Source organism: Macaca mulatta, chromosome 3 (assembly GCF_049350105.2).
Source record: "Macaca mulatta isolate MMU2019108-1 chromosome 3, T2T-MMU8v2.0, whole genome shotgun sequence".
Classification (NCBI taxonomy): Eukaryota; Metazoa; Chordata; class Mammalia; order Primates; family Cercopithecidae; genus Macaca; species Macaca mulatta.
Genome location: NC_133408.1, coordinates 56,082,768 through 56,107,706, shown reverse-complemented (window position 1 = coordinate 56,107,706; position 24,939 = coordinate 56,082,768). Strand labels below are relative to the sequence as shown.

The following is a 24,939-nucleotide window of genomic DNA, read 5'->3' as shown; positions in this document are numbered from 1 at the left end:
TTTCCTTCAACTGATTTGATGCTTCAACTTCTTTTTATGCTACATATGTAAAGAATGCATCTTATTTCCCCTCATCTACCTTGATTGAGGCAGAAAAATGGATAAACAGCAAATGCTGTGGCAAATATCCATCCAAAGTGGTAATTATTGCATCATTATATTCGCTATTTTACCTGTCATGTACCATTAGAAGGTAACAAGATCATTGTCAGTCAAAGATGGGGGAGATAATTAGAGTATCTATAGGTTAGCAGGAAATCAAATTGGTGCTGGTACCCATCAGTGCCGAGGAGCTGGGCGTAATTAGGGGGAAAATATGCAAAGGGTGAGATGAATGAAGCCCTGGGGATTAAATACCGTGGCTGATTTGAGAGTTTGACTCTCCTATGTTCTGACATGGCAGATGGCGACGTCAAAATACGTGTACAATTGCAGCAGTGAAAAATAGCAAAGCAAGGCGCCACTGCTACTGTCTGCAGGGTCCTGAGAAGTGTCTGAATTGGAAAAACACAGTGTTTATCTTGTTTTCCAATCCACTGGGTTTTTCTTCCTTATTTTGTCCAATTTGGAGTTAGGTATTAACATAGGAAAACAGGGATGAGTGAAATGGGCTTTTATTCAAGAAGTCCCTGCTCTGCCCAGATTAGCGGATGTCTGCAACTGGACCGTCTTCTCCGTGCCCTTTTCTCACCCTGGACTGACTTTTCCAGGGCTTTGGACACACTTCTCAGATGCCCTGTGAAACCACAGGAGTCCACAGCACTCGCCAGCCACAGACCTGCCCCACAATTTCTGAACATTTCTATCTGATTCCCATTCAGCAGCTACCCAGATCTTGCTAACTGGAACTGCTTTTGCTTTTTCCCTAGTAACATACAAACACCCATGCAAACAATCTCATCCAAATAGCAATTTCATCAGGTCGATACAAGAAAATTTAGCAATTTTTTTTTTTTTTTTTACATCATGGAAAAAAAAAAACAAACAGATTTTAGAGGACAGGGAGACTGCAAACTGATGAGGACTACACCACATAATTAAAAGAGAAAAAGCCAAGACAGGAAAAAAAAAAAAATCTGGAAGGTCTTAAGTAACACAAGACTGACTGAGTCCACAGATACTGAAATACAATGGAATGAGCAAGCAAAAACTGTTGTCACAGGCCCTGGGTCAGATTTCTCATCACTGCTGGAAAAGCAAACACTTTCGCTGACTTTTGAAGTAGCTCAGAGGCACAAACAGAACTGGCTATCGTGGCCCACACGGTACAAACGTCTATGAAATCCAGAAGTACCTGACTTTTACAGCATTTTGGACATACAAAAAATGAACAGAACACCCCCCCGGTAAAACAACAACAACAACAACAACAACAAAACCAACCACAAGCAACTGTGTGGGGTGCAGATGTTTACAGTAACGAATTGGCGAGACACTAACCGAGTTGGGTAGGGTGGTCAGCCACGGCAGGTGAGCCTTCTGTTCTCACGCAGGCTGGGTTCGAGGGATTTCTTTTCACGAGCCCGGTCTTGTACAGGGATGGCTTCTTCCCTAAGGTAATGATGGTCACCTCACACAAACAAGCAGCTGGAAGCTTAGTTCACATTTTTTAATAACATGGCACAGTTTACATTACACAAGAAGGCTCTGCCGATGAGAACATGCTGAAGATTCAGTTGCTTCACTTTTCTTTTCACATAGGATCTAGAAAGGACTTTATTACATACAGGATAAACAGCAAAAAGGTCCGTATAGAACAATCTCTTTACAATACTGAAAGCTACCACTACAGTTCCAGTGTACATATTCCTTGGATTTTTTTTTTTTTTTTTTAGTTGTTGTCGTTAAAAAAAAACAAAAAAACAAAAAAACAAAATAACAAAAAAAAAAAAAAACACCGCACAACATCTGGAGTTCACAAAATCTGAAGCTCACAACTAAACCTTCAGTTTACTACTAAAATAGATCTCTCTGCTTATTAGAAACAATGGTCTGTAGTTAACTTTTTTTTTTTTTTTTTTTGCAAAAACAGGATAACAACGTCAGATAGCACTTTAATATACTAGAAGACCAAATGGAACTAATTTTATTTCATACATATATTTTACAGTCCAGTAGACAAGATATATTGTATTTCTCTGCTAGTAAAGTCATATTCTCTCCAAATATGTAGACAAGAGGCTTAATGTATTATAAAAGTATTATGAAGAGACATTAAGATTGATGCAAACTCAAAAAACACACTCACACACAAGACTTTTTTTCTGCCATCTTTCACCCTCTAACTCGCGATGGCTCCACAAGGTTGACCTGTTACGGCTATTCCCAGACTTGATCACCAGCTGGAATACAGTGCGTCACATCGGGAAACGTGCACCTTACATCGGTCAGTTATTGAATACAGTGAAAACATATCCATCATCTGAGAAAACTTGAAGCTTTCTTTCAGGATCTGTTTGGGTGTAAGTAAATCTCATTACAAAACGAGGAAGTGTGTACAGGTATGAAATAGGACACACTAAAAAAGGCATGGTTCTCACATGAGGTGTGTGTGAAGTCACTGGCGACCTGTGTGTGTCTGACAGACACCACCACCCGTCCCCTGATTTTGGCATCTGGCGAATCCCACCCTCCCTGGCACCGGTTGCTCATGTCCTCAGTTACCTCTCCGGGGCTGCACTCTTCCCCAGAGCCCACAAGCGGCAACTTCAGATGCTAAGTTCCAGCCTGGGGTCCAATTTGCAAAATAGGATGTTTCTCCGTTTGAAAAAAAACAAGCAAGGAAAACAGAGTCATATCACGTAAGCGCTTGTTCAGGGAAAATATGACCTTAAGTATGTTGTAAATGGATTTGAAAAGGCTCCTTTGAGTTAGGCGGGCTTTTGTGAAAAGCCCGAACATTCATTGCATAGTTGAAGGGTTTAGCTGTCTATAACAATATATGGGAACACAGCCTTAGCCGACTGTGTTCACTGATATTAAGTAAGTTTGCAAGTAGCACATTTTAAGAATTATTAATGTATTATGTTGCTTAATCTTTATCTATTTACATTTGTACAAAGTAAAGCTTTCATCTTACCCTTTTGCATATATGAACCATTAGCTCATGAAGCAATCTCTTTTTACATAACTATGTACACTGTCTGTCTTCCCACCTCATCTGAAAGAATTCTGCATGATGGATGGCGTGGACTTCTCCCCCCGCCCCCCCAAAATTATCATCCAATTGGTGTGTGTTGTTATCTTCACTGTTTTGGTTCAAATCAAAAAGTTTTATACGAGAAAGAAAAAGTAGGAGACGTGAGAACATATGACTGGGCTAAAAGATCTGAAAAATCTCAACATATAATATACAAAACATTTCAAAATGTGTAGAGTCTATACATTTTTTACAAGGGGAAGAGGTGGGGCTTCCCCGCCCCCGCAGTCTATGTGAGCCGTGCAGGAGTTCTGTCTCTCAAGTCTGGCCTGGTGTCTGCCTAGGGTTTCTTCTTCCTCACTCGTGCTCCTGTTCTCGGCTTATCGGGCCTCGATATCCTTCAGCGTGTGGGAGGGGGGCCTCTCCCTTATCTCTGCGGACAGAGGAGTCGTCCTTCTGGGAGAGACCGGGCGGCCCCCCAGCGTGGAGATGAGCGGGGGAGGTGCGCTCAGCGCTGCTGTCGGAGGGGTCTTGTTGAGGAGTCCGTTCTGGTGGCCCGCGGTGGGGCTGATGCGGGGATAGTGCATGCTGGGGAGTCCCGGGGTGATGAGGCTGGGGTGGGGGAGGTGTCCGTCGAGGGAGGCGGGGTGCACGGAGTGGAGCCGCGTGTGCTCGTAGTCTTCTCTGAGCATGTGCAAGCGCTCCCGCTCGTCCAGGTGACCTCCCCGCTCGTGCTCCCGCCGAGGGTCCACAGACAGCGGGTGGTGGTGGTGGTGGTGGTGGTGGCTGTAGTCGTGAGGCTCCCGGTCCCTGAAGGAGCGGTCGGCTTCGTACAGCCGGGGAGTCGAGAGCCGGTGGAGCGGGTCATTCCTTAGCAGAAAGTCCCTGCCCAGCGGGTCTCTCCGGTGAATGTCAAGTTCTCGGTAAGGATCCCTCAAGGGGTCCCGGATGGGGTCCCAGTGGAAAGAAGGGTACGGGAAGCGCTCTCCGCCCGGGAGGGGGCTGATGCCCATGAAGGGGGTCATCATGCGAGTCCTGTCCAGGCTGCTGATGCTGTTCATGGGGTGAATGCCCGTCACCCCCACCGTCATGGGCATCGAGGCCAGGGGCCCCGGGTGCACGCTGGACGAGGAGTTGGGAGGCGGCGGCTCCGAGGCCCGGTGGGTCTGCGGGGCCTCTGGAGGCAGGTCGTGGTCTTCCTTCCGCTCCTCCTTCACCTTGACCTCGGAGTTCTTCTTGGGGTTCTCGTAGGCCGGCTCACCCTTGCGCGGCTCGGCCTCCCGGCTCGAGGTGCTGTTGGGCCTGGCACTCTCCACCACCGGGGTCCGCACGTAGGGAGACGGCACCCGGGCCAGCTGCTTGGCCTCTTCGCCCGCGGCGCGCCCCTCGTGGCCGTGCCCGTCCTTCTCGGGCAGGTGGCCCTCTTTCGCCTTGTGCTCGTCGGCGGCCAGGTCCTTGCGGGATTCCGAGTGGTCTCTCTCCCTCTCTTTGGGTTTGTCCTTCTCCCGAGCCTCAGTGTTCAGATGAGCCCGGATCTGGTCAGTGGAGCTGCGGGTATGTCCCAGGGCATTCACCGGGAGGATAGGTGCTGGTGAAGGGTGGCTGGAGTGTCTCTTCTCGACGCTTTCCCTGGGGGAGAGAGGGGAAGACAAGGACGCAGATGAAATGAAACCGGCGAGTCGGCCGAGCCAGGGGCTGCGGGTGAAATGGTGGTGTGAAGAGGACAGGCTGGGGGCTGCTTCCCATGGTCGCCAAGGCAGCGGCCATGCCCTGGGCAGGGCAGAGCCAGCCACCCTCATCCTACTTACCTAGATTTTAGAGGAAGCTTAATGGGGGAGACGGACCAGGGATGAGGGTGAGGGGGAGTCTGCCGGGAGCAAGAATCTCTCTGCATGTAAGAGCCTCAGCCAAGAGCACAGAAGAGCTTCCAGGAAGCCAAGATGGCTGCATGCGGTCAATAAGGCAGTGATGCGGCAATTCAGCCCCACTGTCTGGACGCTCGGGATTGTCTAGTGTTAAGAATCACGTTTTAAGAGCCCAACGCCCGCCAAGTATCACTTTTCTTCCAACTTTGCAACACAGAGCCAGTGGAAGGAAGGGTTCAACGTCAGTGTCACAGAAGTCTCTTGCTCCTTACAAGGACAAGTGACCAGTTTCAGAGCAAAGAACGTGGATATGGAGCCATCTCCAAGACACAGCATGTGAGAGAGGCTCAAAAGGAAGTCACAGCTGGAGGACTTTTGGGTTGCAAAGAGCACTTGTGCACCAGATGGGACAAGAAATCCAAAGTCTGATGAGAAGACCGAGGGAAGGCAGTAGGAAAAGCAGGTCCCTAAACCCAAAACCTCATGAGGACATTGAAAACAATTTTAGAGAGCAGCTGTGAGTGAAAACGCGAGACAAGAATTTTAGAGACCTGTCTTGGATGGGGGCTCAAGAGTATTGGGCAGAAAATGCAAAAACAAATAGAATGACAATAAGGTAAAACTTGAGTTAAAACTAAGACCAGGCAAATCTTACAGATGGCGCCAAGACAGATATGGCAAAGTTGAGGAGAGTGGCAGCCTGCCACGCTGGCTTGGTGCCGGTGTGCAAGGATCAGAGGACCACAGTGAGAGAATTCAGGAGGCTCCCGTATAAGGGCTGTTTCCTGCCCACATGCAGAGAAGAAGAGTAACTTTTAAGGGAAGTATGGAAGAAGAGTACATTTTATTTATTAAGCTTCCTGACTTTAATCCAAGAGGCCATTTTGACGCCATCCAGAGAAACACGCAAAGGGCTGGTGGCCACATCCTGCACTGCACCTAGTGACAGGCTGTGTACGGAAAGCTGGCGGCCTAGGGTCGGCCACATTAGGTTGCTATGCGTGCCTCATTTCGGCAGTTCACAGCTCAGAGCTGAATGTCAGAAACGTTCCTCCCAGTGGTTAAGAGATTGTTATCATACTGCCTTGAAGGAAAATTTGTCTTTTTCTTTTATCAGTCAGCATAATGGCCTCTGATGAGTATCTACTAATCTGCCGCATTCAGAGCCTGCAAAGCTGAATTCTTTGAAATTACTAGGATATACACACACACACACACACATACACGGTATACAAAGAAAAGAAACATTAAAGATTTGGATCAAAATTGAATCTTAAGTACTGCAAGGAAATTGGGATTAGGTATTTTCTGTCAGGCATATTTGTGCATTCCTTATCAGTTCATTTAAACTGAAAATAGCCTAAAGAAAGAAAAAAGGAGACATTTTGTCAAGAATGCGTATGATATTCTTTGGAAAAAAATACTGCAAGACATTCCCTCTTTAACACTACTTTTTTTTCTAGGCATGGGTTACCAAGTGCAGAGACAATGGTTAACAAAATTATCCACTAGTGAAACCAAAACCAAACCAAAACTGCTTGTCGACGTTTCTCTACATCTAGGTGAGTAAAATCGTATTAGTCATCTGTGAGCCCCAGGCTTTGAGTTTGAACAAAATTTGAGAAAAATATGATGAGGCAATGCAAACATGGCTTTCTAAAAGAAAACAAAAAGAAGAAAAGAGCGAGAAAAACCTATGGATGGTTTAATGGACTGCACGGACTTGAAAGCAAATATGGAATTGATTCATGCTGTGTGTGTCTGGCCCAAAGCTCCAACTCCCTGTCTGCTAGAGAAAGACTTCTGTTTGGACACGCTAACGGGGTCTTAGGACGTGCTGATGTATAACTGCGACTGAGACAGGAATCTGTTGCTAGCTCTGCTATCTCCTACCATCACCATATGCTACGGGCCATGGGGACTGCGAGGGGCTGCGGGCACTGGCTGTGGGGATGAGCTGAGGCTACTGGGGTGGCTAAAGCACGAGGCTGGGACAGGGAGGGTGGGCGGCCGGTTCCACTGGTACTTGGCACAGAGCAGGCTCCCCCGTGGGGACTCGAGAGCGGTTTCTTTCCGTACCTTTCTTTGTCATCTTTACTAACAGATGAGTCTCGTTTATCTACATCTCTATCTCTGTCATGAGCTGCAGCGGACGCGCTGCGCTCCAGCTCCCCTGGCTTCAGCCAGGGCGGAGGGGTCGGGAACGACGGAGGCGTTCGGTGCAGCCGGTTCCAGGGTTCGTGAGGGTTGCTAAAGTTCTGCACACTGGGGCCATCCTTGTGGCCGAACATTGAGTTGGGTGCTGAAATGGTGAAGTGGAGAACAAAAAGGTTTAAGAGAAATTATATAATCTGCTGTAATGAAGGTACTTACCAAAAAACTTTTAACAGCATTCAGAGTTAAAATGAATACATATTATTGGGAGCTGGAAAAGGAAAGGAGATTAACAAATTCATTAGAGGAAGTCTTGTCCTACACTGGAGAGGTAGCTCACAGCTTTCTTTTTCTTTTTAAAACCAAAAAGCAAGGGTGGGGGCAGGGAAAATTAAAAAGGAAAAGGGACCAAATGGGTATTGAGATAACCTAATTCAACGTATCTGGTGCATGCATAAGTTCCAGGCATGCAGAAGGGTGTGTTATGATGGTGGGATTTGGATTAATAACTCTAAATTAATTCAGAGTAGAAGTCACCGTCTCCTTTACCCACCGCGGCCCTCTCAAGTGTCACCAGAGACCAGATAGGACCTTGCCCTCAACAGACACACCAGTCTCCTTGATGTATTTTAAATAAAGACCGACCTGTGACGGTATGCTTAGAGACACGTTTTAGCTCTTCCTGTACCCAGAATATATGGTATGTGGCACGAAAGAAAATAATTTGCATATCCAGCGACTAAATACTAATGTTTAGAACGTGAGATGGGGTTGTAATTCTTCTCCTAATCGAGGTGGGCTTTTTTAATAGTAGAAAACTGCAAAGTCCTCCTAGATGATGGAGAATAAAATGTTGCCAACTCTTGATTATCTCAAGCCTGGTGCTGTCTTACTGCTATTTTTCATTGTGCTTTTTTCAATTTCACGAATGCCACGGGCAAGATGAAATGTAACTACTGCTTTCATTTCTAATGTGAGTTGCAGCCAAAATCTTGGAGAGCAGAGATGGGATGTGGATGAAACTCTGAACTTGAGTAAACTCTCTGTGGTCATCAATGACACTGCCATTCCTGCCCCTCAGAACTGGAGAGCCACAGGGGGCCGCCCTCACAGTGGGGGCCGCCCTCACAGTGGTGGCTCTGCACGCTTCCACCTCACCCCACTGTGAAGGCCTGCTGCTTTTGCAGTGATATAATCTACACTGGTCCCCCCCAGAGCATAGTTTTCCTTTTCTCTAGAAAGGTCTTGAGCCATATGCGGATCACAGGAGATAAAAAGTCCAAGGCAGATTTTTAAAAGTTAGAGGTACTCACTAACGGAAGGATTTCCAAGTCCCCCGAAGGCATTGCCACCAACGGCTGCTAGGCCTGTGAATGTAGACGGCCGATTAAAAGGCTCTGCAAACAAGATGGGGAGGAAGGAAATGGTCAGGGGCTCTGCTGAGAGAGGAACCCAGAACTTCCTGGGAGCAGGGCGGTGCGGGATCCCTGCCCTCTCTACACCCCCACCTGGCCTGTCCCACTTCTCCTACCGGATGGTGTAAAAGGTTTTCATTACACTTGGATTTAGGCACTGGGTTAGCAAAATCTTTCTGAGTGCTCTCATTCCACAACTGTGCATTTTGCATTACTCTTCCTTTGCCCAGTGGGGACACTACTCAAGCCAGGGTGTACAACTTGCCTTCCTGCCCAGTCTCGCCTCTGCCAGGAGTACCCTCTGCAGGTTCTAACAGAACAGAAAGGAGGTGGCATCTGAATCCATGGTGAAACTCTGAAGGCACGCCTACGATATGCCCTGATGTTGTGCAAGGCAATGCCTGCATCTGCCTGTACACTTTGCAGATGGGATCGAATATGCAAAGGCCACACAAAGCATGCACCTTCACTAGGAATAGACTCATTCATCGGGACGGTGACATGTGGAATAGCACCTCTCCATAACATCAGCTTGTGTTTCTTTCCGCTTCCTAGAGGTGACCTTCGCTACAGGGCAAGAGCTCACCATCTTCTTCCAAAGGGCAGGAACAGGCTGTTGTAAACTGGGATTCCCTGAGATACCAAGGGATGGCTCTCACCCACTGCACCATGGGAAGCTCAGGAAGAACCACTGCTGAGCACAGCTCCACTACCGAAAGAATGTGGTGTGAGGGATGACATCTGGAAGCTGGATGGCATGTATTGAAACTCCTAAGAGAGTACCATCTCCTGCCTAAGTGGTAAGCGGGGTATCTGGGACTCCCACCAGTTTGCCTGGAGGTGCAGTGGAAGCATGGTAAACACAGCAGGGTTGCCTGAAGCACACACTTCAGTTCCCATGACTTTGGGTGACTCACCTAGGTGGGCAGCGGGGTTGAGGAAGTTGCTGTGATGAGGAGGTGGCCCAAAAGGGGTCCCAGTTGGGTGTGCAGCACCTGTTAAGTCAAACATAACAAAACCAGAGTTTAAAAAAGCCAACTTCGAAGGTGCAACCAGCTTCTACTTGCTTAAGGGCCCCATGAGAAAAAATGCTCAAGGGAGGTCATGGCTAAAGTCCACCCAGGCCCCTGCAGGCAAGACACGGGGTAAAAGAAAATGTTGTTTTTGGAAGCAGAAAATCAATCATCCCTTTTTCACTTTCCCAGCATGGCTGGCCACCACCAAAAAGAGGTATTTCTTTTTAAAGCCGATGACACACAGTATTACAAAGACAGCAATAACTCCCCTGGGTCATGGGAGGAGGGGAGGTTCATAACCAAGTAAATTTGGAGAAATACTGGATTAAAAAGAGCTAAGCCAAGTTTCTTTACTGAAGGACTTCTTAGAGCCGTTAATAAGCTTATAGGCTCCTTCATTCTCTAAGAGGGGAACATTTCGTCACGGAACCCTTTCCTCATAGAGTGAGTATCTCGGAGGACCAAGTTTTCGCTTTGAGAAACACTGTGCCAGACACCCAGCCCGTTACCATCCCTGGCTCAGGAGGGGTGTGGTCCTGAAGCCGTGGTTCTCCGCTACGCTGCCCTGGGGCCTTGCAGAATCCCTTCTCCTGAAGAATATGTTAGTTCGCATGCAGCCACTTCGAAGGATACTATAAGGCCCAACTCTATAAAACTCATTGTTGTGAGTTACATTAGGTTTTAGGAGATGAAGTCCTCTGATGTCTCTCAACTTTCAATGCCAGGAAAAGCCGGTTGATTCTTCTGTTTTGGGGCACTAAAAATGTTATAACTGACTCACAGGTTTTTGCTTTGCCTGCCCGGGAGCTCAGGTCTAATTTAGTGGTTTCCTTCAGTTTTCCCTTGATCCACATTTCCTCCTCTACTCTGTATTTTGCCTAATGTGTATTTCTTGAAGATGCCTCTATTCCTATTCTTGAAGGAAGCCAGGAAAGGAAGGAAGGAGAGAGAAAAAGAGAGTGTGCAAATGTGAATTAGGGAAGGACATTTCTAAAGGCTTAGGGTGCCAAATGGGCTTGTTAATATGAGGCCACTTACTAGCTAAGGAGGCTAGCTCCCTGGAAGGCAGGCTTTGTCCTAGATGAGAGATTTGCCAAGGTCATCTGAAGAAGTCTCTAGTTTATATTCACGGGATTAGCACCCGAAAGCAAGATGAAAATGGCTGGATTTCTTAAGTATGTACAAGTTATACACATCAGTTACAAGGTTCACCAAATAACCATTTTGGGCAGAATCCCATACTGCTTATCCTAAAGAAGGTTACATTCTAGAATGGAAGTATAAACAGGGCCTGGATAAAGAATTTAGGAATAACTGTTCCATAATCCTTTGCATTTTGTCTAAGTTCCTATAAACAAATATCAATTCCTTTAGGAAGATGGATTAAACGTAGGGGTCACTGCTGTCTGCACTCTGTTAACTCAATTGATGTCTTGGGCTGCTGTTCCCTGGGCTGTGAAAGTCTTGTGGCCTGGGTTTGGAGAGGAAGCCACACAGTACAGAGGGAACATCATCCCGGTCCCGGGAGCTCAGGATTGGAAGACACCTGAGGGGTTATCTATCCAGTCCTGCACGCTGGCTTATTTTCCACCTGGGAAGTGTAAGAATGATACCCCGCCTCCACAAAGTGAACACATTCCAGGATATTCATCAGGCATTAGCACTGTTGTCAGCTAAATAAAATTTTGGCCACATACTGTCTGTGTAGTGCAAGCTAATTAATGCTTCAATGAAGACCAGAGCTTTGCTGAGCCCAGGGCCCCCAGGGGTGCCTTGCAGTTTCAGAATTATTGAAGCAAAAGAAGCCAATTCATCCACTTGGCTCAAATGGAAGCCAGAGAGAAATCTATTTCTCTCCAAAAATCGCTCTGAATGTAGCCCTGTCTCAGAGCCTAGGTGCCATGGTAACAGAGCCTTCAAATATGTCCCTAGACAGCACTGACAGAGAAAAACCTGAGACCTTAGCAAATTCCATCTACCCTCCAGGGGGATTCACTTGCTTTGCTAGCAAGGCCTATTATAATGATGATTTCTTGCAATGTGGGTGCTTCGCTCTTCCTGCACCGAAGAGCCAGAGGTCCACCCACAGTGAGTCTTGGATAAAAGCCTGGGGTGGCAGCTGGCAGGATGGCTGTGAGACTTGTCCCATAAGGATCAGAAATGGGGAGCCCCTTGACCGCTTACGACAAGAATAAATTCTGCTTAGCACAGTGGGTATGAAGTTATTAGCAGAATGAGCTCAATGCCATCATTTTTAAGTGTTAACTGAGCAGAGCTCTGTGTGCCAGAAATTACGCTTAAAAAAGCTTTAAAGAAGACAGGATGACAAGAAACCCTTGATACCAAGAGGGCTGTTCTCATCCACCACACAGTCCTTACAGCCGCTGCCTTTTGTTTGTACCTGGAGCAGGAATGAGCATAATCGTCACTCTCTACCTCACCTCTTCCACACGCACGCTTGACAGTGTGTATTCTCAGAGGTTAAATGAATTACAGATCTGATGAACAGGTCACTTGGGTGTTTATGCTGTTTCCTAAATTTCTTCCATCGCTTTAACCAACCAGGCAATAGTATTATGTTTTGTAGCAGAGAAAACCAGCAACTGACTGGCCCACCCTCCCTTATCACAGACCACACTCCTGGCAACTGCCTTAATCGTCTTTCTTTATCCTCAGGACACAAAACACAGCATGACTGAGCATCCTGGTGCAACATTACAGTGCTCTGCGGGCACCATATTAAGGGCGACCGCATCCTTCTATAATTTCTGGCGTTGTTTCCTTCCCATCTGCCCTTGCAAGCCTTCTGATCTTTCTCAATAGCAATTGACATGCTTGTGAGTTATACCCGTTTAATATAGAAGCAAATAATGAACCGAAGCGATGTGAATCCCTGTAAGGGAAAGATGATCTCTGCTTCCTCCTTTAATGAAAGAGTGTATCAATGAAGATTCCCAACCCGCTGGATGTGCTGCGATGTTGCCTTGCAAGCTGGCATACATTGTATTTTTGAAGGTGGTGATTGAGCGGCGGCTCAGAGCCCAAACCTCATTTATTTAGTTACCTGAGAACCACATTTCTCAGCTCTGCTCCCCCACCCAAACCCACACTCACCAGCGGCAGAGAACAAAGTTGAAGGCCGTGCCAGGTCATGGGGGTGGTGGATGGCTCCAAAGAGACTGGGGCCTGGAGGGCGGCTCAGGAACTCAGGTTTCAGTCCGAAGTCCAGCTTATGTGGGTCTGACTGCATCTGTTTCTACACAGCAAGGGGGACAGTAAGGGTCCCAAGGCCAACAGCAAGGAAGAAAGGTGTTAGTGAAGAGCTGGAGCTGGAGACTGTGAACGGTGCACTTGGGTTCAAGTTTACAAACACTGTGAGAGAAAGCAGCTACCCAAAAACCATTTCACCCTCAAATGTCAGATCTGCAGGCCGGTAGTGCCTGTTACACCAGAAATGTCTAGTGACAACACTAGTGTTTGGTCTGGTTTTTTCTTGTTTTTTTTTTTTTTTGAGACAGAGTCTCCCTCACTCTGCCGCCCAGGCTGGAGTGCACTGGTGTGATCTCTGCTCACTGCAACCTCTGCCTCCCAGGTCCAAACGATTCTCCTGCCTCAGCTTCCCAAGTAGCTGGGATTACAGGTGCCTCCCAGCACGCCTAGTTAATTTTTGTATTTTTTGTGGATATGGGGTTTCACCATGATGGCTAGAGTGGTCTAAACTCCTGACCTCAAGTGATCCGCCCACCTCGGTCTCCCAAAGTGCTAGGATTACAAGTGTGAGCCACTGCGCCCAGCTATGTTTGGTCTTTAAGGTTAATGGCTTGAGAAATAAAACCATATCCTATTTGGAGACTGCCACCACTCCCAAATAGTTCAGTGTTTTGCTATAAAGGCCCATTTTAGTAAGATTTAAAATAATGGTGTCTTAACGCTCATTTTATTAGGAATTCTGCATGAATAATCTGCTGTATAAATTAATTGTTTAATGACTCTTTGCCATACTCTAATAGATCACAGTTCATTAGTAACTGAAAGTTATGCAGAAATATTTGCATGTCTATAAGCTTTCAAATGATTATTGTTATATAATAAAAAAAGAAAAAGTAGGAATATTAATTTAACTAATAGAGGCCCTATCTCTTCCTTCTACCTGTAATTACCTGAGGAAGGTGGGGGGGTCCGTCCAGACAAGTAAACCATAATCCCAGCACTTTGGGAGGCCAAGGCAGGCTGACTGCCTGAGCTCAGGAGTTGAAAAGCAGCCTGGGCAACATGGTGAAACCCTGTCTCTACTAAAATACAAAAAATCAGCTGGGCCTGGTGGTACGTGCCTGTAGTCCCAGCTACTGGGGAGGCTGAGGCACGAGAATTGCTTGAACCTGGGAGGCAGAGGTTGCTGTGACCGAGGCTATCTCCAAAAAAAAAAAAAAAAAAAAAAAAGACTCTTGTGTGAAGTCCTTATCATGGACAGAAATCACTCTGTTTCCTCTTCTTTATGCATCCTCAGGCTAATCTTTCTGCCCACCATCCTCTTAGGCAGCAGAAATTGGTTCATAATCTTCATCTCAATCTTCCCCTGGCATCATTCTCTAGGCTAGAGGCCCTCACACCAGCATGATTTCAAAGCTGCCCCACCTCCTTGTTTCTTGACAGCTTTCTCTTTGAACTGGCTTCACACCTCCTCGGATAAGCACTGCTCCCAAGGCCTGGGGTCCTGGGACTTGAAGCTTCCAGTTGACGTTCCCTTGCTATGATCTTGACTTTCCCTCGCTATGATCTTGACTTTCCCTCGCTATGAACTCTTTCCCATCCAGTCTCCTGGGTTTTCAGCCCCTTTAGCCCCATTCTAGCCTCAGCTCAATCTCTCTCATGTCCTGAGGGATCCTTGCCCAGCTGTACAACAGCAAAGCCCCATCAGGGGGCATCTACATTGACAGAACATGGCATGAGGGTCTGAGACAGGGAATTCTGCTATTCCCTTACTGCTGAAGGCAACGTCCCACTCATCCATCACCCCCACTGAAAGTGAAAGCTACCCGTGCTCCTCCAGCTGGAACTGACACCACCCATTAAGAGAGCACACACACTTTCCTCACTGTTTACACACACACTGATCCTCATTACTGAACTCTAAGCAACTAGACGCCAGGAAGAACGCGTGCCCCCAGCTCGGCACAGTAAGGAACTTGCAGGCGTAGGCTCTTTCGATAAATACCGGGTAAGCGACTAAAAGAATGCGTAAAGGAACGTTACAGAGAAAGGGAAGATGCAATCTCTGCTCAAATCTACAGGGAACGCTATAATGAAAGTCCCGCCAGCAAGTCATAGCCAAGCCTCAAAACCAAGCTTCTAATTCACTATGAATCTATACAATTCTTTTGAAGACCTCCTTTAATTTGGTGGCCAAATTATTTAGTGCTAATATTGCATGGTACATAGCACAGTTCCATTAACCACAACTTAGGGCCATGAAGCAAAATGGAGCTTGGGGATTACAAGCAGTTTGCTGAAAAGGGAAGATGAACGAAGTTATCTCATGTTCAAGAGGTCTTTCTAATTGAATTGGGATAATGAACGTTTAAGTCACTGGGGACACTTTTATGGGAAAGAAGTTGCTAAAGTGGCATGTGCAACATCCCTCATCGCTTTTAACCAAAGAAGTTACAAGGAAGATGTGCTTTACCTACCGTTCCACCAACCACATCAACCAGAACAAAAACTGAATTGAACTAATCATCAAAATCTAGTCAGCTCTTCAAAGCATACGCATTTTCTAGGATAGACCACAAGACTTCCAATTAAACTTCCCCTAACGATAAAGTACAAGTGAGCCAAACTCACTGCTGGCATGTTATAAGAAAGAGCAGGTATCTGACAACCAAAGCAAAGTATCTTAGTGACCTCATTGATTGAGGTTTGCATCTTAACTTTTAACTGGGTTGTTTTATTTTTTATGTATTCATTTTTTTTTAAAAAGAAATGGGGTCTTGCTATGTTGCCCAGGCTGGACGAAACTCCCAGGCTCAAGGGGTTCTCCTGCCTCAGCCTCTGGAGAGGCTGGAACTTGGGTTGTTTTATTTTAAAAATCATATAACCCTTTTAAAAACATTTCTCTTCTGTGATGAAGAGCTCTATCTTCTGGCTCACTGGTCTCCTGTATTTCTTTCATGAGAGCTCCCAAATGCTGGTAGGACTAAAAGCTTGTTCGTGAAGAAATGGATTAAGTGAAGCTTATTGGAGTTATCTGATTGCTTGTTTGCTCCTGTTTTTACTGGCATCGTAACATAGCCTGTAAATATCCAGACTGTAAAATACAGACTTGTCAGTTACTTTGTTTCCTAAGCGAAGTGCTGATGCTGTATCCAGGGACTCGCAGAAGTTCTCGATCTCTCCCCTACTGAGTCATAAAGGCTCTAGCAGAACATGGAATATATTCATCCCTATGATGAAAATATAGACGAAAGGAAAAACCATCTTTGGACAGCGAGGTAACTGGCCAGAACGCGGCTCCTGCAAGTCCTGACTGTATTCCAGCCCCCGGCACTGACCATCAACAGGACCAGTGACAGTTCAGTGGCATCGTCTTCATATAGGGCATACGTGACTCTACTGTTTTCCCACAGCCAAAAAATGAAAAGAATGCAGCAGTCACTATTTTTACAAAAACCCAAACCCAACATTCATTTGTAGCTCTTCCCAGATGCAAAGTATTTTCTGTATTCTAATTTTTGGTCACTACAATTTTATTTCCAAAAGCTTTATTTTAGCATTTAATCCATATTCAAGCACTTTGGATCAATAAAATGACAAAATTATAAAAAAGGGGAACCCCAGGGCATTATCAGTTTGCTTTTGTTTTGTAATTTCACTGGTGGTTTCCCTAATTAATAGATTTCTGAGCTGGCTGCTGTGGCTTGCACTATAATCCCAGCTACTTGGGAGGCTGAGGCGGGAGAACTGCTTGGGGCCGGGAGTCTGAGACCAGCCTGGGCAACACAGTGAGACCCTCCATCTCTACAAAAACAATCAAGAAATTAGCCAAGTATGGTGGTATATGCCTAAAGTCCCAGCTGCTTGGGAGACTGAGGTGGGAGGATCACATCAGCCCAGGGGTTCAAGGCTGTGGTGAGCTATGACTGTCCCCCTGTACTCCAGCCTGGGCAACAGAATGAGACCCTGACTCTAGGGGGGGGGGGGGGAAGTTAAGACTTCTGAGTAGCTTTTCCAAGAGGGGCTTGATCCTTCCTAACTATGGGTCTGTAAGATGTATTTTAAATGCCTCGTTAATCAGGTTCTCCTGAGCACATCACACACTCACATGCCCATCCCATTCTTCCTATACCAGGAAGGTTGGACTGACCTTGACTTTCTGTTGGTGGTGGTAAATCTGCCAGGCGATGTGAACATGCATAGCACACCACTTCCCTGGTTTCTGGAACAAGAAAGAGCAACGTGGTTAGGAGGAAGACATTTCAGAGAAAACCACCTTCAATTTCCCCAAAGCTTTCAGCAGATTTTGGCTGCAGAGGCTTTTTTCATGAAACAAGAGTGCTTTGTACTCTCCAAGTGCTTTTCCATCAGCAGCTCTCCAGCGCCCAGTCATAAGGGAGTCACAGCCAGCTCCCCCTCTTTCCCCATGTGGGCTTGCTACTCAGAAAACCACATTGACAAGGACCTCCCCGGTTAGCAAGGACAAGATGGCAAAAGCCTGAATCCCACTCTGTGTCTCTTCTCTTTCTTTTCTGGTGCCAGCTGGCAGACCTGGTAGAGTGGGAAGCCCTACTTAACAAACGCTGCCATGCTATAATGCAAATCAGCTGTTCAGAAGAGCTCATTAGTGAATGTCTGTGAGTCAAATAAAAATAAGAGAGGGTACAGAACCTGTCCTAACCGCCCCCAAGACTGTGGTTGTTTTTAACCCCCAAAGTGGTACAAAGAAATTCGCATTTTGACTGAAGCCCAGTTACCATAAATGCTAAGAGTCAACTACTCATTCATGTTGGTAGGCACTGTTCCTACGTTTAAAAAAAGAAAAGAAACAAAGAGAAGAATTCCTTCCTTCCTATTCTCTAGGCCTCTGCAGACCTCAAGTCCATCCTCTACCCTCTGGGGTTGAATTTGAATCAATTATCTCTCCAATTATTTCATGTCTTGCTTTATAAGGAGTGGAGTACTGTGAGTGTATTCTCTTCTACCAGTCAGCGGGCAGGGACCACCTCTTCACTTCATTTCTGCTAAGTTATCTACCCATAAGCTCGGGGTACGTGCTCAGTAACTACTGGATACATGAGAAGAAAACACAGCCTCATTCTACATCGGCGAAGAACAGAAGCTTCTGGTTTCTACAGTATGGGGTTATTGCCGAAAATATATACTTAAATGCAAGTCTGGGTCAGTTCTTTTCTCTTGCAATGAAATTATGGGTACTTTTAAATCACAAATAATATACTGCCTCACCTAAGTGATGACACAATTCTCCTTTTTCCCCTGGAGAAATCAAATTATCTGATTATATGCCCTAGAAATGAGTTATGCATAGTAAGAAATCTGCTGTCCATCCATCTTCTGTCCAACAATTCATCACGTCTGTCTTACCCCCAACCACCAGGATTCATTTAGAGGTCATCACACTGGCCACTCTCCAGACCTCGAGAACAATTTGCTTTAAGCAAGATGTTAAGAAACCAAATGCTTATAGTATCTCCTTCCTGCACCTTAAAAGGAGGTCAAACGGCTATGGCAAGTCAATGCCACTTAGTACAGAAAGAGGGAGCCACCAGCCAAAATAAACAGACCCAGCTACATATTTTCTAAGTGCGAGAGAGACTAACTTCAGCCTACAGCTTAAGTCTTTCCCCTTAAGTTCCAACTAGTCAAACCTTTTTCCAGAACTGCTAAGAAGCTAAGAAGAGATCAGACTCAGTTGACTTTTCTCTGTTGTAGAGAGAAAAAAGCCAATGGCCTCCAACGGTCAAAGCAAAACGATTTAGGCCATTTTCAATCACACTACCTGAAAAACCCAATCACCGTCATTCCGATGTCTTATTCCAACATTTCTATGGCTTATTTCCTTGTAATAGACTTGTATTTTTAACCCACAGGGAGTCAAATAGAGGTTGCAAAACAGTTCTATAAGAAGCTTTCTTACCCTTAACATAGGTCTGAAAGGATCTGTCAACTGTGAAGAGAAAATGACAACTTGGTTACATGCCTGTCACTCAAACAATTGCTCTAATTAACAAATTTGTAGTGCTTCATTAGGAGGGGAAATTAAAATGTTAGAATTTTACTTTTAAATGAAGTCCTTTTAGAGAATAATTAACCCATTTTCACACTATCAAAAGTGCCAAGTGTCCCCTCCCCCACTTCACAAGCCTTGGTACATCTACGCTGACAAGCCCCTGTACAAGTTTAATCAATAGCAATGTGCCCTCTGGCAATGTGATTTGCTCACATCACACACCAGGAGTTTCACTGTTTTGAGCTCCAACCACACTGGGTAGGTCTGAGGCAGAATGGCCTTCAGACCCCAGGCTTTTACAGCTGTAGTACAGCTCTACTAACTGGTATCTGGGGAGAGGTGTTCTTTCCATCCATCCATCCAGGAGACTTAGGCTGTCTTCACCAATACCCTTACATTGATGACTTTACATTATTTATAGGTATTAGACATTTTCCAGAAGTTCACTACACATCATGACATACTTACATAGTTGAGTCATTTTAAACTTCTATCTAACTCTGGTTATCAATTTCTGACTGCCCTTATGTAGGTAAAAAGACAATATTGTTAAAGATGTTTTCATATTTCGTGTAAAGATGACTATAAATAACAATCAATGAGGCAAGATTTTATCTATCGTATAACTTCAAATTCCTTTTTTGGAAGCAGGCAGTGGTAATAAATTATGAATAAACAACATAACCAAAGCATAATGGATATTTTATTTAGCTCTAGAGTACAAAAGGATCCCTAGCACGTTAAAAATAGAGGGCCAAAGAGCCGTGCAGTACAATAACTTCCTGACCCCAGGCAAGGGGGGGATGTGTAGCCTGACTTCCAGGAAGAAAAGCACCTTAGTGCTTTTCCATTCAAAACCTTCTGTAGCTACTTCATTTGTGTAAGACAATTTAAGGAGACCATAGAAAGAGAAGATGGGTTAAGTAAAAAGTATACAAGCTGACACTGTCCAATTTCTGGGCTCAGACCATAACTCATTCCTCTTTTCTCCCATTGGCAAGTCGGTCTCTTTGTGTCCTACGCTCGCAGTGAGCAGCAGAGACTGTTCTCTAAGAGTCATTGGCATTTTCTTCCACAAACTGGAAGAACAGCTGAAACAGCAGCTCGCTCAAAGGAGCTACGGAAGATGCAAGCACTGGGCTGGCCGACCCGTGCAAACACACACCCCCTGGTGTTACCTGAGACCAAGCCTGACTTTGCACGTACCCTCGGGTCCTTTTGTAGTAAAGTGTGTGGGACTGTCCCAGGCCGAGCAGCGACATCGATAGGGTTGGATGTCTACAAATTAATTAGACCACAGCTTACTTAGGAAGCACAAAACAGGTGACACGAAAGCAAGATCCTTCCCTCCTCCTAAAGGAGAGAAGCCAAACTTCATTTGTTTGTTTCCTTCTGAAATGCAAGATTCATTTTTCTCAAGGACCACACATGCTCTTCCTCAAAGGGGCCTGACCACAGCTTGCTCTCTCCAGCAATGGCATCTAAAAGCAGAGAGAGGTCCCCCAGAACATTTCACTGCAATAAAAAGCACAGGACCAAAAAAGAGAAGCAACAAACGTAAATGCTGTCCTGGAACTCCTCTTCCTCCAAATGAACCCATGGCAGGGACTGCCATTGTTTTTTTTTTTTTTTTTTTTTTAATCACCAAACATTCCAAGAAATGCTTAAGTGAACATTATTATAATTGGCAGGATCAGGTGTTTCTCATCAGAATAACTGAAAGTACAGACATTAAGCTCTCAGTTTTAACTGGTAGACAATAACAAGGAATTACACTCAGTAATTACTCATTAGCAGTGGTGGAAATGGGACAAGAGAACCTAATTTAGGGACCTTGCGGATCTGCTCTTTGATGATTTCTAAAGCAATTCTGCTTGCTCTTACCTATTCCCACCAACATTCTCAAATATTACTCATATTAACCTTATCTGTGAGCTTCTGTCCTTTGAATTAGCAACAATACAAAGCGTACTTTGGGCGCAATCACTGCTTTCTAGTGGGAAAGGATTCAGGAGACACCACCAGTTATTTTATTGAAGAAATCACAACTTCTATGAACACCCCCCACGCCAGGATGTTAAACTTGTCGGGAAAAAGAGCTCAAGTTTAGGCACGAAGCTTGCCTACAAGGAGAAGGGGGGAATAAAGAATGAAAGAAAGAAAAGCAATCAGCTGCAGTACAACTAACAATTAAGCTGGAGTTGTTAACAGCCTGATTTGCATACATATGAAGAACTCCACTAATGAACTGCAATCTACATATTCAATCAGGACGATGGCCTGGAAAGGCCTATTTCAACACCAGGAGAGACACTTTCTTGCCCAGATGTAGTTTTCTGTGTGATTGGATAATTGTGAGTGAGGGACATAGTCTAATTTATTAAATGACCTACCAGTCTGCTTGGGGAGGCCCCAGAGATTTGGTGCAACCTAGAGGGGACAGGCCCGGGTCTGAGGAAGTAGTAAAGTGCAGACTGGGGGAAGGAGTTTAAAATCACCATCATTTTATCTCCAGATAGGAGGTGTTTAACAAGGCCGTCATAAAAGCCCAGTGTATCAGTAACCTTGCATATAGGCTGCAATTCAATGGCGGCAAATTCAATAGATGAACTGAATTCAATGCAATTCAATGCAGGTGATTTTGAAGGGGAGGGGGACCCCCACCTCTAATGCCTTTTAATTCTTTTCCTGTGCCTAGTTTTAATGCAACACCTCTTTGGAAATGCAGTTACGTGCTTATCCTGGAAAACTCTGGCCCAAAACTGTGTTTTACCTTAGAAATGAGATGGGGGGAAAAGAAAAAGGGAAACTCAATGACACACAGCATAATATCTTCAAGTCTGAGAATGGTTACCCACATGAGAGTATGACTCTTTTTATTTTTGTGTGAAAGTAAAATAGAAACTGTAAGTATATTTAAAAAGATGGTGTTTCCAGAATGACTCTTCAATATTGACCTTTACAGACAGCTGTAGCCAACGTTGGACAGCATTATCACTGACTAGGTGGAAGAGAATTTAACTGTTACCAAGGATGAAAGGTTAATTTCACTCTAGGATGTTAGTAACTGATGACAAAGTCTTGGCCTTGGCCAGTGTAACCATGGCAGGGGTGGGATGGCTGAGAGAGAGGGAGGGAGAAAGAAAGGAGGACCAAAATGGTAGGCAACCACCCCACTGCGGGCAGACCCTGTTAGCAGCCGATGGGGTTGGCGAGAGAAATGAGGGAGAATGAGAGAAGAATTCGTAGGATACAATTTTAGTTGTGGGACCTTTATCCCCACTTCTACTGAAGTAAATAAGGACTCAGCTTTGTCTTTACTAATTACATATACTTGAAGCCTTTATCCCCACTTCTACTAAAATCAATAAGGACCCAGCTTTGTGTCTTTACTGATTACATACATCTGAAGAACAACCTGGCACACATGTGTCTGATATGTCATAGAATTCCTGACCAGAAGCTATGTCCACGATATTGGTAGTAAAAAAAATAAATATAATGTATATTTTGAAGAGCACAAGAAATCTTAGCTTAACTGAGATTACGTGGGTAGTACAGTTTGAAAATTGAATTTTCACGGCCATTTAAAACCAGATGGACTCGGAAGAAAAAAAAAAAAAGGCTCACTCTAATCCCAGTGGTCACTTAGGACCTGATTAATGAGTCACTGCGCAGGCAAGAGGACGCAGAACTTCCTGCACGCCCGGCCCCGGGACGCCACTTAGACACATGCCTGTGTGTTTTCACTGTGAGGTTTCTTACCTTCGGCTGAAATGCTCCTTGTAGTGAACCAAAAGGGCCAGTGGGAGGAATCATAGGGGGGATGCCCGACACTGCAGGAGGATAGGAATGGAAGAGCTGTGGCCAAAGACGGAGAGGGGGAAAAAAGATTTTAGTAGGAGGCAAGTGACATATTCAAATTCCCGTCCCATTGAAAGACATCGACATGAGCAAGCCAAGTAATCTCAGTTTGATGCTATTAGTCAAGAAGCCATGATGGGATGATCACACAGATGCGCCATGAATGTGTAACTTCAAAAGTTAAAAGTAGTTCAGGATCAATCAGCCAGCAAATGACGTCCTGGGTGAGGGCATCATTAGAAAGGGAGCTTTTCTAATTATTAATTGTTAAATCAGAAGTCCTAAATGATTGGAGATTTTAATGCATTTCAAAAACAGGAGGGACTCTGGGCCAAATAAGATGCCCAGAAAATTACAAGTTAATGAGGGGGAAAAAAAGGCAGAAAAAAGAAAAAAAAAAGGGAAGAAAAAGAAGTCTTCACGAGTGCCAGGATTTTATACCATTAAAACTCGATTAGTACTTTTAGACTTTTAATAGTGTGAGGAAATGAGAACATATTCACAATCCTTGCTTCATTAGGCTGTTGTAGAAGTGGCAGTTCCAGAGGACAATTTAATTCTCTCATCTAAAATAATGACAAATATGTGTGAAAGGGTAAAATAAAACGACTCGATGTATACTTTAAATGGAGCTGCCAATTGGCCTAGAAGATGGATTCTAGTTGCACAGAAATAACCCGAGTCTGGAATATCACTATCGAGCTTTCACTTGCTCTTGTTTAAGTCTCAGGTGCTTAAAGCACTTCTGTATGAACATATGAAATCTGAATTTTTATGGCCACTTCTCAACGGTTTCTGCTATTAAATGAACAAGCTCTTTGGAGGATACTCAAGCCAAGCCCTTCACGTAGGAGTCCACTCTATGATGGTAACAGAATGAGTCTGAATGAAGACTATGAATTTTCCTCAATCAACAGTCTATAAAAGGACACAATTGAGGAAAGACATACAGAGAGAAGGCAATGCAAACACATCTTTCCCTCCTTCTAAAAATTTAATCTTTTTGAGGTCCTATTGGTCTGGTTCCATTTACTGTGATCAAGCCACCATACAAATATTTTAAAGAATGCCCCACCCTCGTGGTTGTTTATTATGTCAAAATTACAACAGTAATTGAAGCTCTTCCTCGTAAAGTATTTGTGTCAGTTATTTTTAGTAATTCACATTTTGCAATCCCATTTTCAGAGCACGTCCTTTTTCTGTTGGTCTTTATTTCATTTTGCTCCCTTCAATGATGCAGCAAAGTTTTTCAGACTAATTGATATTGAACTAAATCCACTTAAATAGTGATTGTAAGCCAAGTGCCCTCATTTAAAACTACTTTTAAGTCTAAAATTGTGTTTTAGATACTTGAGTGCATTGCATCTTAATTCCCCTTATAATGTCCTAATCCCCAAAGCAGGGGAGACTGAGTACTTCATATATTATCCACTATAACTCCTAATATGAAATAACTCTCCCACAGTACACTGAATAAAGCTGAGTAATTAAATACATGCCACAGTAAAACACACTCAGATCTCTATACTCTGCCTCCAGGTGGGCATTTTCCCTTTAAGTTTACAATTTAAAAATTGGATGTTCTTACTACTTTCTTTTTGTTTTATTCCATTACTGACCTCTTAGAACATAAATATAGCTGATCATTCCTCCCCCGACTAAAAACCTGAAGCGCCTAATAATACATACACTTTCCAAAAATTCAGGCCTCCAGGCTTATTCTCCATCTTCGGCCTAGGACTGTAGAATATGCATATAAGAAGGCACCGCAGTGGGTCCTAGAAAGTAAATCTGAGCCACTTGTTGGGCACGTTGAACTTTCTATATGAATTATTGTGTTAGCTGGTCCTTACTTTAAATCAGCAAAGTATAGACTGGGGCATAATGGTGCCATCCATGGGCCAGACCCAAAGAGGAAATCCACAGGTCTACTGGGCTTTGGGTGTCCCCGTGAAATCTGTTTTTGTATCCCAGTACTGAGCAGAACAGGAGGGGACCATGTTGGGAGGGATGGGGAGGAGTCATCAAATATACTTTTCTAACTTCTTTTTAAAGAGGTCTTTCATCTTATGTTATTTCTGAATGCCCCTAGAGTACATAATTCTCAATTGATTTCTAATATTTACTAGTCTTGACTTCTCAGCTGCACTCTTGACTAACATGGTATCTAATTATCTGGTTCACAGTATGAATGAATTCAGTCTTTGCTGACCTATTAAAGTAGCACTTCTACTCAAATGGTTAA

At 44.6% G+C, this 24,939-nt stretch overlaps 1 protein-coding gene across 10 annotated transcripts in view; it reads right to left on the bottom strand.

Moving 5' to 3' along the window:
- Positions 1-1,598: 1,598 nt before the first annotated feature.
- The window catches only part of AUTS2 (activator of transcription and developmental regulator AUTS2), a 1,204,012-nt gene continuing 1,180,671 nt past the window's right edge, over positions 1,599-24,939 (bottom strand). For 4 of the 10 annotated variants that reach the window (XM_015133354.3, XM_015133356.3, XM_015133355.3 and 1 more), the window contains exons 11-19: positions 22,596-22,691; positions 20,037-20,108; positions 18,738-18,767; positions 16,950-17,021; positions 12,704-12,845; positions 9,491-9,568; positions 8,472-8,555; positions 7,084-7,306; positions 1,599-4,768 (exon numbers count right to left, since the gene is read on the bottom strand). In XM_015133354.3, coding sequence (XP_014988840.2) covers positions 3,520-4,768; positions 7,084-7,306; positions 8,472-8,555; positions 9,491-9,568; positions 12,704-12,845; positions 16,950-17,021; positions 18,738-18,767; positions 20,037-20,108; positions 22,596-22,691 — 2,046 coding nt within the window. In that variant the 3' untranslated portion in view covers positions 1,599-3,519. The remainder of the gene's footprint in view (positions 4,769-7,083; positions 7,307-8,471; positions 8,556-9,490; positions 9,569-12,703; positions 12,846-16,949; positions 17,022-18,737; positions 18,768-20,036; positions 20,109-22,595; positions 22,692-24,939) is intronic. The other 6 variants (XM_015133357.3, XM_015133358.3, XM_077997976.1 and 3 more) reach the window with 2 other exon arrangements.